This window comes from Trachypithecus francoisi, unplaced genomic scaffold, assembly GCF_009764315.1.
Source record: "Trachypithecus francoisi isolate TF-2019V2 unplaced genomic scaffold, Tfra_2.0 Lachesis_group11, whole genome shotgun sequence".
Lineage (NCBI taxonomy): Eukaryota > Metazoa > Chordata > Mammalia > Primates > Cercopithecidae > Trachypithecus > Trachypithecus francoisi.
The window spans coordinates 62,129,045-62,148,091 of NW_022681456.1; the positions used below are offsets into that span (position 1 = coordinate 62,129,045).

A 19,047-nucleotide genomic window follows, 5' to 3' on the forward strand; every position below is an offset into this window, starting at 1 on the left:
CTACCACGCCCGGCTAATTTTTGTATTTTTAGTAGAGACGGGGTTTCACCGTGTTGGCCGGGCTGTTTTCAAACTCCTGACCTCAGATGATCTGCCTGCCTCAGCCTCCCAAAGGGCTGGGATCACAGGTGTGAGCCACTGCATCCAGCTTTTTTTTTTTTTTTTTTTTTTGAGATGGAATCTCACTGTATCACCCAGGCTGGAGTGCAATGGTGTGACCTTGGCTCACTGCACCCTCTGCCTCCTGGATTCAAGCGATTCTTCTACCTCAGCCTCCCAAGTGCTGGGATTACAGGCACGCACCACCATGTCCAGCTATTTTTTTTTTTTTTTTTGTATTTTTATAGAGACAGCGTTTCACCATGTTGACCAGGCCGGTCTTCAACTCCTGACCTCAGGTGATCCAACAACTTTGGCCTCCCAAGGTGCTGGGATTACAGGCATGAGCCACCGCACCAGGCTAAATCCTAAATTATTCTAAAATATTTATATTAATATGTCATTCTTCCTTTCTTACATAACTTTAAAACAAAAATTACTTGTTTATAATGTCCTCAATAAAACATTAAGCAAACAAAGGACTTCTTTAAAAAAAAGTAATGATGCTTACCAACTATACATAAACAGATTTCATTTCCCAACATTTTCCGTAATTCTTTGACCCAGTTTTTTACCTGTATATACAAAAAAGCACATATTAAAACAAATCCTGTTAGAATTACTACTATCACAACATCCAAAAAACTCAACACTGTCAAAATACCTCAGAATTTTAAGAGTCTATATTATTTACTTATTACCAGAAATGATTCACTGAAGAATCATTTATTGCCAGATAGTACTGTAAACCATATACACATAAATACAACAATGGAAAAATACACAGAAGCAACTCTTATTATAAACTTGCAACAGTCTTCCACAGATCCAAGCAAAGCTATTCACTAGAGCAAAAGCATATCAACTCCAGCTTCTGATAATAGATGCTTTACAATACAGATTACCAGTGTCACTTTGGACTTAGGAACACGTGGGTTTAAAACAGTCTTTTATACCCTAATTGATTCCTAAATAGAGGGCATAGGCACTTCATTGTCACATAATAAAAGACAATAAATAAATAAATAATTTATATAAGCACTAAAAAAAACTAAGAGTGCTAAAATAATTTCATCATTTAGTGTATGACAGGGTTTTGCAACCTTGGCAATACTGACATCTTAGTACAGATAATTCTTTGTTGTGAGGCACTGTCCTGTGCAATGTATGATGTTTAGTAACATCTCTGACTTCCTACCCACTAGATGCCAAGAGCATCCGCCAGTTGTGACAACCAAAGATGTCTCCAGGCATTGTCATCCTCTGTAGAGAACCAATGATATACAATAACTCCAGTTATGAACTGATTCTCCGGTATGAATGAAGCATAGTAGTAGACACAGTTGGCAGTAAACTGGAATTAAGTAGATCACTCTTTTGAACTCATGATTTTAAATGTTGATTATAATAACAGAATAAAAGGCAAACTTGGACACCTGCCTTCATTCTTTGCAATAAAATTTAATATGGATGTAATCAAATCACACTGAACTTAGATACCCTCCTGAAAAAATACACATATATCTGTAAATTCCAAAAATTACATTAGCTATGTGGTAACCACTTACTGTGCATCTGGTCTTATGGTGTACAAATGTAACACTTCCACGTTCCTATTCTCTACAGAATGCAGAGGAACTACCTTTGGCAAACCCAAAATCCTTACAAAAGCAAAGGTAGTTATCATCACATTATCTTTATAGCAGCACTGAATGACAGTTTTCTCAGTATAGCCCTACCTTTTTGTTTCATTCACATATATGTATAAAGTTTTCAAAGCATTTAACTTCCACTCTTTATTGATTTCACATAAGAAAAATTTGACCCTATTGGCATAAAATATACATCTTCATCACCTCAAAAGAAACACAGCAGAATCTAATTATGTATTCCTCTCTTCCATGTGCATATAGTATCACAACCTACTAATCTAATCATTTTTTTAAAAAAAAGTTTGTTAGTCATTTCAAATTAGATACCCCTCCACAAGCATTCTATCTATTCTTTACCCCATACATCTTTGGTGAGTTAGAGATGGTCACAAATTCTTTGTCAATCCTCCCATCAAATATGGCAGAGTCAAATTCCCCACCCTCTGAATTTGGGCTGGCTTTGTAACCTGCTTTGACAAGACAATGTGGCAGAAGTAATGCTGTGCCAATCCCAGACTTAAGCCTTAAGAAGGCCTGGTAGCTTTTACATTTAACTCTTGGGATCCAGTTGTCATATAAAAAGCCTAAGGTAGAAAACAGAATAATGAGAGAGCACATAGAGTACTGGACGATAAGACACCAGATTTAGTGAGAGGCCAGATGGAGAAGTAGGCCTTCGTGTATAGTCCAGCCCCAGCCAAACTCCCAGTTCAGTGCAGTTCTATGAGTGACTCCAGTGACATCACAAAGAGCAGTGAACCTTCCTGGTCAACCCACAGAATCATGAGAAATAATAAGTTACTGTTTTAAGTCAAAAATTTTGGGAGTTTTGTTACATAGCAGTAGAGAACTGGTCACTTTTCAACCTAAATGACTCAATTTTTTTTTTTTTTGAGATGGCATCTCGCTCTGTCACCCAGGCTGGAGTTCAGTGGCGCGATCTAGGCTCACTGCAATCTCTGCCTCCCCGGTTTAAGCAATTCTCCTGCCTCAGCCTCCCAAGTAGCTAAGATTGTAGGCATGTGCCACCACACCCAGCTAATATTTTTAGTATAGATGGGATTTCACCATGTTGGCTGGGCTGGTCTCTAACTCCTGACCTCAAGTGATCTGCCCTCCTCAACCTCCCAAAGTGCTGGGATTACAGTGTGAGCCACTGTGCCTGGCCTCAATCTTCTCTTAATAAATACTTAAACTATGTCTTTTCATGCAAAAAGTCAGAGGGAGATAACAAACAGCAGCACCAAAATAACTTTTAAAAATCATTAAATCTACAAGGTACCTATTGTTTCATTTTCTACTTCTTGGGTTAAGCTTTTCCATATATCGTTAATAACCCAAGGGCTAACTTGTATATCTGCTCTATCAGATTTAACTGGGAAAAAAAATAAAGAGAAAAAACAAACAAGGTAAGTAATTTTACCAAGAACAAGCCTGTAAGTCAAGGCAAGACAAGCTTCTTCCTTGGCATTACTCCTTGTGGTTACACATTGTTGACATATTCCAAGAATGGCTTTAGGAGGAAAGGTCAAATAAGTAACCCATCTGACTGTGATGAAATAAATTACAGTCAGAGGTAAATTAAATGGTAACTCATTTTTGGTCCCAAACAACTTTAGGAGTCATACATATGTGGTGTGTATTGAAGGGAAGTAAACTAATGAGATAATTTTAAGACTGTCCTTTTAAAACTTTTATTATATTTGGCAAGGAAAAAGCTTAAATGTGATTTTGCTCCTCCTTTTTTCTCTTCACAATAAAGGAACTTGTCCAGCCACACCAAGTTTAAGAGCCCAATGCTATGGAATTAAGGAAATAAGTGTGATTTTTCCATAAGGGGGAGAAACAAAAGCCCCCATATTTTTCTGAAGCTCACCTTCAAGTATTTTCCTTCCCTAATATTTGAGAAAGCCATGTAATAAGCCATTAATTATTCTAACATAAATTAATTCATATGAATTAAATATTTCATTAAACATAGGAGTATACCTCCATGTTGTAGGTGAAAAGAAAAATAAAATGTGGCCGGGCGCGGTGGCTCAAGCCTGTAATCCCAGCACTTTGGGAGGCCGAGACGGGCGGATCACGAGGTCAGGAGATCGAGACCATCCTGGCTAACATGGTGAAACCCCGTCTCTACTAAAAAATACAAAAAACTAGCCGGGCGACATGGCGGGCGCCTGTAGTCCCAGCTGCTTGGGAGGCTGAGGCAGGAGAATGGCGTAAACCCAGGAGGCGGAGCTTGCAGTGAGCTGAGACCCGGCCACTGCACTCCAGCCTGGGCGGCAGAGCGAGACTCCGTCTCAAAAAAAAAAAAAAAAAAAAAAAAAAAAAAAAAAAAAAAAAAGAAAAATAAAATGTAAGTTGTCACCAGTTACGCACAAATTATATACTTTATTTTTAAAAACAAAACTAATCACATTAGTGAACAAAAGTATATTAATGGATACTTGAAAAATTACTATTGTCCTTCTAAGACATCTACCCATAAATAGAATACCTTCTGAAAAGAATCTTCATCTGTTATGTCATAAACTAAAATAGCTCCATTTGAATCTCTGTAGTAAATTGGACCCAATGCATGGAATCTCTCTTGACCTGCCGTATCCTAAAGAAAGCAACAAATGCTTATTAGATCAGAAGAAAAATACAAATCTGCAATTGCAACTGTGGTGAACTTTTGATTAACTGGAAAATATAGCATAAAGTCACAGACAACCACAAAACCCTACTAACAGAAACAAAACAGCAAAACAGGTCACACACAAAAATTTTAAGTTATGACCAATATGTAATGTTTTAGTGATATATGACAGTTACTTTTTCCCTCCCAACCTTCCTCTTCCTCAGCAACTTCCCCAACCCCATTAAAAAACCAGTTCAGTTGCCAGAGGGCCAAAACAGCCAACACAGTATTATAAGCCAGGAATAGGCTCTGCCCTAAGTTTAAGTTCCCACACTGGGAGAGACAGGGAAACAGCACATGCATCAAGATCACTGGTCAACAAGTACCCTGCTCCATTATCCTCACCCTACTCTCCATCAGTCATTCCCTTGGAAGGTTGGAATATGGAGACACAGGGTGGAGAAAAAAGGCCAAGCAAGCTGTCCACCCACCCTGTCCTCTCTCTGAAGTGGAACCCTCCTGAGTTGACCCTTCTCCAGCTGAAAAGTTATGACACCAATATTCAAATATTCAATTATATTCCAGATATAATTCTCAACCAGATTTTAAGATTATTTTTAATTAAAAAAAAAAAAAAGTTGTGGCTAAGCGCCAATAAACTTAAAAAAAAAAAGAAAAAAGGAAGAAGCCTCCATGTATAATAGTTGAAAAAGTTCACTTACCCATATGGCAAGGTTTACTCTTTTCCCACCAATATTTAACTTCTTTGTTAAGAATGATGCCTAAAAAGAGAAATATACATTAAACAACATTTCATATAAAATAAGGTTCTTTATCCTAACAACTACAGATGAATGAATCATCTCAATGTAAAAGTTATCTGGGAGAAAAAGTAATCACTGAATTTCAAATTAATGATTGAAATTGTTTCATTAAAGATAAGACATTATTTACATTTTTACCTAAAAAAAAAATCTTGTTTTCTGAACATAGGTTATTAAAAATACACAGAAAATAAGTACTTTTTTCTTAATATTTTTCCTTATCTATGTGGAACAAAATTTTCCCTAGAGCATTTAATTTGATGCTACCTTATCTACTCACAGAAAGAGTTTAAGAGATTTCTAAGATAAAATAAGTGTTTACTGGTGGTTTACTTAATGTACAAATATCAATATTATTCAAAATGGTTCCACAATTACTTCATAACTCAATTGTTTAACATATATTCAATAATTATCCTAAGCATTAAAGTGAGAGAAATGATAGGACATGGTTCTAGCTTTTATACTCTATTAGAGAAATAAAAATAAAGAGAATTACAATTCCATGTGATAACTGCTAAAATGGAGGGTCTTGCCAAATACACTGTAAAGATAGTACTCAGAAAGGAAGTGTAACAGTTGTCTGAATGAGTCAAAGAAGGCTTCAGAGAGAAGGTAATGATCTCCCCTTTAGGAGCAGTAGGGGTTTTTCCTGATAGATGAGTGATGCCACTGAAGCCTCAAACACATGACCCCATCCCACAGGCAACTCCAAGTGGGTATATGGTCAATACCAGAGATGAGACTACATAGATCATAGATGGACTTTACCTTATAGTCTCAATAAAACCTGTTCTAAGATACCAGACATGTATTTAGACACACACCCACACACACGTCAGGTATACTTTGGAAATGCTATTTATTGATTTTTATACACTAACAATGCACATTAACACATTAGGATGCTGCTAAACAGAAGGCTAGCTCACTGTATTTATACAAGCATTTCCCAAATTCATTTGAACTCTTTTTGCCTGATTTTCTTCTGTATAGCACTGAACCTTTTTTTCCTAGAAAAATACCTAATTCACCCTAAAGAACAACTGTTTGAACACACAGGACTACTGACAATGGAGAATCACTGAATGGTTTCAAGCAATGGGGAAACAGATCTATATTTTAAGAGAATGACCCTGGGATAGGAAGGGAGGTTGGACTAGAAAGGTAGAAAGAACATTATTACAAAATTAGGGAAAAATATAAAAAAGGAGATCTGAACTAAGACCATGAAGATAGGAAAGAAAGAACAGAATCAAGAGTTACTGAAGACAAAATATATCCAGAATCCAGAGTCAGCCGACACGTTTAAAAAAAGGAATAGAGGTGAGTTAAGACCTGTGTAGAGACAGCCACATTTGGTATATTTATATAGAAGAAAGTGCAAAAAAGGTGAAACAGATAAAAAGTCAGGATGGTGAATTACTGAAGGAAAGAAACGCAAGAAATCTCAATTTCAGGAAGGTCTTTTTGCTATGGGCACACCACAGAAAATCAGAACTAAGGCAAGGCCACTGGATGTAGAGATTAACTAAGGAGTCTACAGATAAATATAAATTGCAGATCTGGGTTCAAACACATGTATGTCTGCCCTCAAGGCCCAAGCTATCCTCAAGATATTTTAGTAAATAAAATAAAAATTATACAGAAAAGGAGAAAAATAAATTAAATGCCAAAACAGCAAGGTAACCTGAAAAATGCAAAGACCAAATACATGTTATGACAATAAATGACGTCTCCCATTTATGCTAGCATAGGGGCTAAGAATATGAACTTTGGAGCAGAACCTATGGATTTGAATCTCAGCTTTGCTACATACTAGCTGTGTAATTTATCTGAACTCAATCATTTTCATGGTCTCAGTTAATTAATGCCATATGGAAAAAAAAAAAAATCTGAATCCTATCCGAATATTTAATGGATAGGTCAATTTAAATGCCTCTGTTTCAAACACATGTAAGATTGAACCAATCTTCTCCCCAAAATTGGATTTTCATTCTGATTTTAGTATTTTGATCACATTTGCCTTCTCATTGAAGTTTAGAACCTTAAAAATATCTTCTTAAGCCCTTGTCAGTCTATATGCTTCCAAAATCTACCAAGCTTTGTCTTCACATTTCCTCTGGGGTCTATGACCACAAGTCTCTTACTATGTCATAACATATAATACCTCTGGTTCACCTCACACCCTACTCTGCATGCCATATTATCTTCCCAAAGCTTCCCTGGTTAAAAAAAAAAAAAAAAAAACTTAAACTCATCGAAGGGTTCCCTAATAGGTTATCATTTTTAATAAGTATGCTTCAATATCCCTGCTGACAGCTAATATCATAACCTTTTGGTCGAGTGTTGTAGAGATTTCTCAGAAGAAGGGAGTGCATCAGAGTTGGTAAAGCTCCCTCATTTCTTTTCTACTGTCCCCTCCAAAATTTCCCACTACTCTCCCATTGTAAATTTAAAGGACAGTATTAAGTCTCCCCTAAGGAACTATGGATACCCAAAACACTTTTACGGAAAAGGTACATATCACAACATTGATTATACAGAAAAACAAAAACAATGAAATTATCTGTGTTCAATTAATAGGTAAGTAGTTAAAAATTCACAAAAATAGCCCATCCATGTAGTAAAAACACTAGACAGTCATTTCTACTACTGCTGCTAATACGAGCTAACATTTATTAAATGTTCATTTTCTGCCAAGTACTGTGCTATGTACTTTTCACAAAATCATTAATAAGCTGCTTCTTTATGAAAGTTGGGGAGCCTGCATTTAGAATTAAAAGTATCAAAGCCTTATCTTTATATCCAAAGACTTCCACAATGTGTCCACATCTATTTTCTTATGATAGCTTCCAACATTTCTCTACTTATTCTCCAACTTGTATGGCTTTTTTGCATCCTCTTCAATTCTTCTGCCCATAAAATCCCCCACTAATTTGGGCCTATTCTCTGTTCTCTATCTAAATTCCACTTATCCAAATATGGCTCTTTTTCCTTGAAATTTCATGTTCTCTTATACTCATGCATGCAATGCACGCTAAATTTTCCTATCCTAAAGAATTTTAGGGAATCAACTCTACATTTACTGCAGCTTACACTATCTTATACTACAAATTATATTTTCGTGGGTGTAAGTATTCTGTTAACTAGATTACATATTTTTATTTAACGTTTTTACAGCACTTACAATGAAATGGGCAGTGTTCTAAGAGCTTCTCAAATATTAATTCATTTAATTCTCAGGTGCCAATAATGCCCTGAGTCAGAGATAATTGTTATCCATGTATTACAGACATGGAAAATGAGGCATAAGTACTGTGCTATGTACTTTTCACAAAATCATTAATAAGGTCACACAGTAAGTGACACAGTGCCATGTGAAATCCCAGGCAGTTTGGCTCCAGATATTAATTGTAACTACTATGCTACGATACTTCCCAGACTAAGATCTGAGCTCTCTAACACTTCCTCTCTTGTGGAAGAAGTAGGGGAAGTCATAGTACCCTGCCTATAATAGACAGTCAAATACTGTTACTATAGATAAGCACATCTACAATATGCCCTGGTAAATCGATGCAGGTATAATTCAATTTAGTAGGAGATACGCTCCTAAGTTTCCTTACTAATCAAATTATTTTAACTCAGATATATGATGCACTAGTAAAGCATATTATCAAAGGATCCCTAGTAATTTTTTTTTCCTTCATAATGAAAAACTTAAGCCCTGCTCTAAAATTATGAATATATTTATGAAGAAAGCTGAAACATCAAGATAGCAGCAAACAGGTATAAAAATAGGCACATAGACCAATGGAACAATAGAGAACCCAGAAATAAAGCCAAATACACCCACCTGATCTTCGACAAAGCATATAAAAACAGAAATTTGGGAAAAGATAGCCTATTTAACAAATGGCGCTGGGAAATCTGGCAAGTCACATGTAGAAGAATGAAACTGGATCCTCATCTCTCACCTTATATAAAAATCAACTCAAGATGGATCAAAGACTTAAATCTAAGACCTGAAACCATAAAAATTCTAGAGGATAACATTGGAAAAACTCTTCTAGACATTGGCTTAGACAAAGAATTCATGACTAACACCCCAAAAGCAAATGCAACAAAACAAAAATGAATAAATGGGATCTAATTGAACTAAAATGCTTCTGCACAGCAAAACAAATAACCAGTAGAGTAAACAGACAATCCAGAGTGGGAGAAAATGTTCGTAAACTAAGCATCCAACAAAAGACTAATATCCAGAATCTACAAGGAACTCAAACATATCAGCAAGAAAAAAACAAATAATCCCATCAAAAAGTGGGCAAAGGACACGAAAAGACAATTCTTAAAAGAAGATATACAAATAGCCAACAAATATCTGAAAAAATACTCAACATGACTAATTATCAGGGAAAAGCCAATTAAAATCACAATGAGACACCCCTTACTCCTGCAAGAATGGCCATAATTAGGTCAAAATAACAATAGATGCTAGTGTGGATGTGACGAAAGGGGAACAGAACACTTTTACACTGCTGGTGGGAATGTAAACTAGAACCACCACTATGGAAAACAGGATGGAGATTACTTAAAGAACTAAAAGTATTATAAAACTATCATTTGATCCAGCAATCCCACTACTGAGCATCTACCCAAAGGAAAAGAAGTCATCATAAGAAAAAGTCACATGCACAGTTTATTGCAGCATGATTCGCAATTCACAATTGCAAAGATATGGAACCAACCGGAGTGTCCATCAACTAACAAGTGAATAAAGAAAATGCGGTATATATATACCATAGAATACTACTCAGCCATAGAAAGGAATGAAATAATGTCTTTTACAGCAACTTGGATGGAGCTGGAGGCCATTATTCTAAGTGAAGTAGCTCAGGAATGGAAAACCAAATATTGTATGTTCTCACTTACAAGTGAGAGCTAAGCTATGAGGATGCAAAGGTATAAGAATGGTATCATGGACTTTGGGTACTCAAGGAGGAAGGTTTGGAGGAGGGTATGGGATAAAACACTACATATTGAATATGGTGTACACTGCTCAGGTGCACCAAAATCTCAGAAATCACCACTAAAGAACTTATCCATGTAACAAAAAACACCTATACCCCCAAAACTATTGAAATAAAAATAAAAATTAATTTATAAAAAAAGATAGCAGCAAACAATCAAAAGGCTGAAATTTGTCTTCTCTTTTTTAACCACCTCTACCAGGCACACTTAATTTGGCCAGACTACTGAGATACCACTGAAGTTACAATAATTACTCTGGAGCAGTGGTTCTTAATTCTTACACGGTAGTGAAGGTGGGAGAAGTAATTACAAACTTCTTTAAGAATATGAAGAAAGCCATGAACCTACTCACTCCCCAAAACACCCCTCATATGCACATACTAAAAACAATTCCCAGGTACGTCCAAGAGATTTACAAATGCCTGGCAACATCTCAGTAAAGAACCCCCAGTGTACAAAGGGAAGGAAGGAGAGTGACACTGAACAATAGCCAATTCAAAAGGTTCTAGGACTATAGGAAGGTGGGGAAAAAAAAAAAACCATACTATGTGCCAAGCACTGTGCTTGGGCTTTTTCGTTTAATTTTCAACAACTCTGTGAAGCAGATACTTAGTCTTACTTTACAGCTGCGAACCTGTCATTTTTTAAAAAATACAGTGACTCACGGAAGGTCAGACAACTCAGCTGGGTGCTACAGTGGGTGGAAGCCTGTCTGACCCCACAATAGTTTTTCCACTGCACAAAGCTAACTATTCTAGAACATACACACATTTCCTAACCTGGCACTCCTCCACTTAGTAAGTGTTCTTGGACCCTAACCTCCCCAAATATTCTCAGGACAGGCACAAAATATTACTAGCAAGGATCCAAGTAAGTAATGGCACATTTTCCACCCTATCTCCTTCAAATCCTGAGTTATTTCGCCAGTACATCTTCTAATCCCAATTATTTCATCTTCTATGCTTTAGTGAGATTAAAAAATTAACAATCTTATTAGCTCAGGTTGTCATCTGTAACTTGTATTAACACCTAATTCTTGTTTACCCAACTGCTTACCGGAAATCATAGTGGATGACAAAAAAAAAAGAAAATGCTATTAAAAAAAAAAAAAAAGACAGGTAATCACAGGGAGGAGGAAAAAAATTAAAAATTTAAAAACCTAAAAAGAAAAGGATTACTAAGAGAGAAATAATAGGGAAAAAATATATCTGCCAAATTAAAGTCTTTTCGTAACTTGTTTAATCAATTTTTTGGTTCTGTTAGCCAGACCATTTGCTGTGCTTGCTAACTACTGTTCTGGCAAAGCAAACCACCTAAAGTAGTATTTGACAATTATAAGGTATCTGTTGAAAGCAACATAGTTACTACACTGTGAACAAATACTTTCCTGGCTTTATCTAGTATCAACTAAATTCAACAGACTTCATTAATTGGGGGCCTGGGGTGGGGGAGTGTATGAGTAAGAGAGAGTGTGCCTGTGCAAAATAAATATTCTTGCTAGTTGCTAACACTGGTACAGACTTAAGTATTTAAAGAATGTACAATTGTCAATTTTTAAAATAAAATAAAAAAATAAATGAATAAAGCATTACCACTTCCAGACTTAACACATGACAGAATTCAGGCAGATTAATTTATAAAATTAGCCCTCTCTAGCAAGGCAATGAAAATTAGCTATCAAAAAACTAAGCTAGGCCAGGCACAGTGGCTCACGCCTGTAATCCCAACACTTTGGGAGGCCAAGGTGGGTGGATCACCTGAGGTCAGGAGTTCGAGACCAGCCTGACTAACAATTTCTACTAAAAATACAAAATTAGCCGGGCGCGATGGTGGGCGCCCGTAATCCCAGCTACTTGGGAGGTTGAGGCAGGTGAATTGCTTGAACCCAGGGGGCAAAGGCTGCAGTGAGCCAAGATCATGCCACTCCACTACAGCCTGGGCGAAAGAGTGATACTCGATCTCAGGAAAAAAAAAAAAAAAAAACTAAGCTAGGTGCTTGAATATTTCCACATTTCTTCTTAGTTCCTAAAAATAAGGATTATAATTAGTTTAAGAGTCCAAATAAAGACTTTCAAAAGGAAAGTCAAAGAATCACGTTTAAAGAGTAACTCAAAGCACAAAGCAGAAAATGGCAGTCAGATATAGAAATTTGTGGCCACATTCAGAAAAACTCATTTCTTAAGTAAAATCACCCAAACTTCCATAAAATACTAAGGGGAAAAAGATTTTAAAAAGAACTTCAATTATTATACTGTATGAAGATATAATAAATCACTTAAATCAACAGTAATGTGGCTTTCAATGATACTTAGAAGACACTTTGAACACTCAAAATATTCTTTGTGCAAACAAAGAAACCAAGATTCCTAGACTAAGACTATGATGCAAAACGTAAAACCACTGATTTACTTTAAAAAAGCAGTAGACTAGGCTTAAGAAAAAAAAGCACACCATTTCTATTTTTAAAATTTATTGATTTATTTTTTATTATTTTATTTTTTTGAGATGGGAGTCTTGCTCTGTCACCCAGGCTGGAGTGCAACGGTACAATCTTGGCTCACAGTAACCTCTGCCTCCCGGGTTCAAGTGATGCTCCTTCCTTAGTCTCCCGAGTAGCTGGGATTACAGGTACCCACCATCATGCCCGGCTAATTTTTGTATTTTTGTAGAGACGAGGTTTCACCATGTTGGCCAGGCTGGTCTTGAACTCCTGACCTCAGGTGATCCACCCACCTCAGCCTCCCAAAGTGCTGGGCTTACAGGCATGAGCCACCATGCCTGGCCCTTTTGTTTCTATTTTTTAAAAACAGGGTCTCACTATGTTGCCCAGGTTGGTCTTAAACTCCTGGGCTCCAGCTATCTTCCTCCCTATGCCTCTCAAAGTGTTGGGATTACTGGGCCACTATGCTCAGCTGGTACATCATTTCCATTTGTGGGACCTTGGAAATTTAATTCAAGTATTTTTTATTTTTTAAGAGACAGAGTCTCACTCCGTGACCTAGCTGGAGTGCAGTGGCATGATCATAGCTCACTGCTGCCTCAACTTCTTAGGCGCAAGTGATCCACCAGCCTCAGCCTCCTGAGTATCCAGGAATATGAGTGTGCACCACCATGCCCAGCGGTTTTTTTTTTTTTTTTTTTTAACTAGAGATGGAGTCTTGCTATGTTACCCATGCTGGTCTTGAACTTGTGTCCTCAAGCAATCCTCCCACCTCATCCTCCCAAAGCATGGGATTATAGGTGCGAGCCACCGCACCCGGCTGAATCCAAGTCTTAGTTTCCTCATTTGCCAAACTGTCAGGATACTACCTGCCTAGCCAACCTTATAGCACTACTTTGCTAATTACCCAGGCACCTATCCTAGACTTCAGGAGACAGACAGAATTCTATAGTTGGGACTCTAAAAAGAAAGGGGACTGTTGATCTCGATTAATCTTCAATAAGCACCTTCAATAAGGGAGGAAAAAAAAAAGGAGTACATAACGTAGAAGCACAGATATAAAGAGGGCATACCAAATTGAGGAAGTGGTTAAAACCAAAATGGCACAATCCTTTAAGAATAAAGTCAAGAAAAGTAACTGATATTTAAAGTACCTTGCTCATCTTTATATTCCCCGTCTAACACAATGTTTGACATATACCATATATGAAATAAATGTTTCTTGAATTTAACTGCATAGATTCAACAGTATTGCCTTCACAAATTCCAGAGAAACAGAAGTAACTCCCTCACTCTAATTGTCTTTCTTATTTCTGCCAAATTTATCAAAGCCTCAAATCAGCAAGGAAAACACACAAGAGAGCTTGGGGACTCCATATAAGTTAAGAGAGCTTACCTACAGGATTACTCCATAACTACCAGTAACCTTGGAGCAGCTCTGGAAAAAGAGGGCCACACTAAAACACCAAAGTATGGCAAATGTCACAATCAAAAAAAAGAAAAGAAAGAAAGAAAGAAAGTGAATTCCGGAAATGTAGATAAAACACCAGAATGGATTTGCTTTATTTTTAAAATATTTATCTAATCTATAAGCAATTTTAAAATGTAATGACCCCTCAGAGACAGCATGAGTTCTCAAAATAATTCACGTGAAAATAATCCCATTACCTTTTTTGACTGAATTACCTTGAAAGAAAATCATAAATCCAGCATCATCTATTCATTTAACAGCAAACAGCAAACATTTATTAAACAAACATGTCCCAGGCTCTGTGCTAGGAGCTTTACATATGATGGCTGTCCATGTAATCCACATAAAGTCCTATAAGGAAGGTACTCCCATTTTACAGAAAAGGAGCTCGCTTACAGGCATTAGAATATCCTGTCAGGATAATGATGGCTATGAAGTGAGAGTAAGAATTCAAACCCCAGTCTAACTTCAAAGTCCGTTCTCTTTTCACCACCTTATATGGCCTCCTCATAGATCTGAGTACTGCAGAAACAGCGTATCTTGTCTTCTGCAAGAATTTGACAAAGCATCTCATGATAACCTTGTGGGCAAGATAGATGTGGCTTGGGCAAAAAGGAGAACTGCAATGCTGGAGAAATTGTTAACATTTTATTAAGGGATTTGAGTCCACTAGGTAGTAGCCCATAGAGTCAGTCTTCCATTATTATTAATACGTATAGCACTCCATTAATAACTGTTTTTCTTTCTTTTTTTTTTTTGAGACGGAAGTCACATAAATCAAATGCCTCTGAAAAACTGTTAAGAAAGATGAGGTGAATTGGTATCTCTGAAAGGGATTAGACACATTGCTGTTTACATACATTGGTGTACAACAAAATCCTAAATTCTATAATATAATTCAGATATTAACACTGGATATCTACTGTAACTTCGTCCTCCCCTGTGTAGGAGTGCAGTGGCTTTTCATATATTTAAAAACCTTTACTCTGCTTTTAGCTTCATGAATGTTTTAGAAATTTATGAAAAGGTATGGCCAGGTGCGGTGGCTCAAGTCTGTAATCCCAGCACTTTGGAAGGCCAAGACAGGCAAATCACCTGAGGTAAGGAGTTCGAGACCTGCCTGGCCAACATGGTGAAACCCCGTCTCTACTAAAAATACAAAAAAATTAGCCAGGCATGGTGGCACGTGCCTGTAATCCCAGCTGCTTGGGAGGTTGACGCAGGAGAATCACTTGACCCAGGAGGTGGAGGTTGCAGTGAGTGAAGATTGCTGCACTTCAGCCTGGGTGAAAGGGCAAGATTCAAGTTATCCTTTGAAAAAAAAGCGAAGACCTCAATTACAACAGTTTTCTTTTATCTTAGATCTTTGCATAAAGGAAAACACTAGATGGGTTATTTACCAATATCCAGAGGTTATGTGATTTAATTGCTCAAAATCTGAAGTCAGACAGGGGTTCAAATTTGAGCTTGGACACTCCTGTACCACTGACTTGTGGTAATATTACTGTCAGCAAAATTACTCAACTTAACCTGTTTGCTCACCTGTAGGGCTATCCACTAAACTATCCACTTCATAGGGTGTTATAAGAATTAAATGACAGAAATCAAGCAAAATAATCAGCACAGTAAGAACTCACTAAATGTTAGCTATTGTTACCACTTTACCTAAGTAAATCTCTAAACTTCTAAATGATCCTGGGTATTTGTCCAGTGAATTTTCGTGATCCAAAACACAAGGCTCTCACTAATGGGACACTGAACAATAACAATTCATTATTAAAATTTTGTTAGTGCTCTAGTACAAGGATTTTTTTTTAATGCAGTTTCCTGGCACTCACTTTTTCAGATATGCTTTACATACGAGTAAAAACAGAAGAGTAAAAATAGAACATGGAATCAGAGCCAGAGCGTCTTGTAAATTCTAGACTCAGTAGTTTAATAATAGCATCAAACATCCAATGTCACAACAATTAGGAGATTACGCATTCTATTAAGTAGTGTTGATGTTCTCACATACTACACATTTACTAATTAAGATCTATTGTGCAAGTTGGGGCAGTAAAGAGAGACAACTTACAATGGACCAGGTCATCAGGGCTTTTTCTGTATATTTATCCTGACAACCCTATGAGCTAGATACTACCATTATGGCCATTTTAACAGAAGAAACAGGCACAGACAGGTTAAGTAACTTACCCAATATGACACAGCTAGTTAAATGGATGGAGGTGAGACATGAACCTAGACAATCAGGCTCAAAAGTCCACTAGACTTCACTGCCTTTGACCAAATTGATAAGTCAAATTAGTAGGATAAATTTCTTCTAATACATGAAAACTGATTTCGCTGGGACAGTGGGGTGAGTACAACTCCCTTAAAGGCCTGGCTTCACTCTCAATCAATGATAACATGTTAACACCTTTCCAATGTACCTGTAGAAGCCGGCCTTTTATTACAAGTAAAGAAAATGAGTAACAGCAGCGGCTTTTAGTCTGGGGACCAATTGTTGGTCAATATTCACTTGATGTTTCAGCGTGGGTCAATCGACCTCGCATAATATGAGTGACCCACAAGTCAGACCCACGCAGGCTGCAATGAAACTGCGTAACACGCCTGGGCAAGCGGTCATTTCAAAAAACCTCCAGAGATGGCTCTTTTGCCATTCCTGTTACTCAGGACAAAATGGAACTTGCATAAACACTTAGTCATCAGTAAGCGCAGAAGTTACAAATCACTAATTCGCAAAATCGAATCCGCAGCTAAGTTCCTAATTATGAAAGAAAGAAAAGAAGCTCTAACATTTGAAGACTGCAACGCTGAAGACACCTGGGGCCCAGGAAGTGCAGTAAATGGGAAAAAACAGCCCACGGACGGGGACCACAACGTGCGCAGCCACCACGGAAGACACTGGGTACTTTTCAGGGCCCTTCCACTTCCCTTCCAACCAGCCTGTCCTCGCGTCTACAGGCTGCCCCAACCTGGTGATTCCCCAGGACGAATTTGGAAAGGTAAACCGAAGGCGGAGATGACAGGCCTGAGATTTACCAGCCTAGATCCAAGGGACCGGGGCGGCAAAGTTTCCCCAGCCCCGGAGGGGTAGGGGCCCTGAGGCGCCCCCTCCCGCTCCCCGAGGTCCGCACCTGCAGAGTTGTGATGTGCTTGTCGTTAAACTTGTTCTCGCAGTAACGCAGCACCAGCGACGTCTTCCCCACGCAGCCTTCCCCCAGCAGCACCACCTTGAACGAGTAGGCTCGGCCCGCCGCCGCCGCCCCGCCGCCGCCGGCCGCAGCCATCCCGTCGCTTCCCGGCCGCCCGAGCCCGAGTGTCGCGCCGCCCTCCCCACAGCCGCGGCAGCGCCTTCACAGCCACAGCCGGCTCAGCCCCCACCACCCCGGCTCCGCCGACGGGCGCTGTCCCCACTCCCTCCTCGGGCGAGGCCTGGAAGGGCTGAGGGAAAGTCCGAGAACGAAGGGCCCCAGCCCACCACGTCAGGCACCGGAGGAAAGGCGAAGAACGATCCCTCTGCCTCCCTCTAATGGCGTCTCCTTCCTCCTACGTCACACCTCGGGTCACGTGAGCGCCGCGGCCGGGGCGGCCCCTGCGACTAGCCCCAGAAGAACGTGCCTGGACGTGGGCGGGGCTTCTGGGGCATCTCCAGGGGTGGAGCTGGATGTGAGTCAAGCGCCTACTGGCAATCTAGGGCAGAGCCCCGCCGCTTGTGAGCCACCTCTGCTCTGCAGTTGGTGGGAGCCTGCGGGAATAAGGAACCAGGAATTTGAGGTGAGCCCAGCTCTAGTGAAATGAAGTGCAGAACTTCATCGTTTTTGCCGAGGGGATGTTCACAAGGCTAATGATCTCTTACACCAGAGGTCACTGTAAACCAAATCTGTCAAGGTGCCCTCGAATCTCTCTGTGGGATCCCGAATCATAGCGCCTCCCAGTTCCTCTGACCGCCTGGTCAACTACTCCATCATCTTTCAAGTCTCAGCTTAAACCGCGTCTCTGACCACCCGATCCTTCCCCGATCCTTCCATTCCCCCACCCCACAAAATTAGGTATTTCCTAACACCAGTATATCCCCTTTACCGGGGCTTTACACACGCCATGGAAATTATTTTATCGACTCTTATTAGGCTGTAGGTTTGTTGAGGGCGAGGTCTGTATAAGACCTGCCCACCTTTGATTTCCTAACCCCAAGGACTCTTCAGTTTCTCTGTCTTTCATGAAGCCTCTGACATTCCATGGTACTCCACCTTGAGGCGGCTTGTTTGATGATTGCTTGTTTTTTCTCATCTGCATCCCCATTCTTTTTTATTTGTTTTTATTTTTAATTTTGAGACGGAGTCTCGCTCTATCGCCCAGGCTGGAGTGCAGTGGCCTGATGTCGACTTACTGCAATCTCTGCCTCTTGGTTCAAGTGATTCTCCTGCCTCAGGCTCCCGAGTAGCTGGGACCATAGGCGCCCATTACCACGCCCCGCTAATTTTTGTATTTTTCATGGAGACAAGGTTTCACCATGTTGGCCAGGCTAGTCTTGAACTCTGACCTCAAGTGATCCACCTGTCTCGGCCTCCCAAAATGCTGGGATTACAGGTGTGAGCCACCAGTCCCAGCCTGCCTCCAAGAAACCATACTCCTCCAAGAAATCATACTAGTATTTCTGAAAATTTGTAACTAGAAACCTGGTGTCAGGTAAACATTTTTTAAAAAATCAAATTTCTTTCACACTTCAAACCAGGTTTAAAAAAAAAGTCGGTTAATTCATTCATGTGCCCACCATATGCCAGGCACTGTGCTCAACAAGATAAAATGTCTTTGTCTTCATAGAGCTTACATTTTATCAGGGGAGACATAGTCAATTATACAATAAATGCTTTCATCTTGATGAAATAGTTCAGAGT

General features: G+C 39.0%; 1 protein-coding gene and 1 long non-coding RNA gene across 2 annotated transcripts in view; both read right to left on the minus strand.

Moving 5' to 3' along the window:
• RAB21 (RAB21, member RAS oncogene family) overlaps window positions 1-17,716 on the minus strand; it is a 28,231-nt gene extending 10,515 nt beyond the window's left edge. The window contains exons 1-4 of the mRNA XM_033221260.1: window positions 17,287-17,716; window positions 5,100-5,159; window positions 4,252-4,359; window positions 611-674 (exon numbers count right to left, since the gene is read on the minus strand). Of these exons, the coding sequence (XP_033077151.1) occupies window positions 611-674; window positions 4,252-4,359; window positions 5,100-5,159; window positions 17,287-17,439 (385 nt within the window). The 5' untranslated portion in view covers window positions 17,440-17,716. The remainder of the gene's footprint in view (window positions 1-610; window positions 675-4,251; window positions 4,360-5,099; window positions 5,160-17,286) is intronic.
• LOC117089736 lies at window positions 1,836-2,706 on the minus strand. The gene is made up of 2 exons (XR_004439731.1): window positions 2,219-2,706; window positions 1,836-1,955 (listed from the first exon to the last, which is right to left on the minus strand). It is a non-coding gene; the product is annotated as an uncharacterized LOC117089736 (long non-coding RNA).
• Window positions 17,717-19,047: the final 1,331 nt, after the last annotated feature.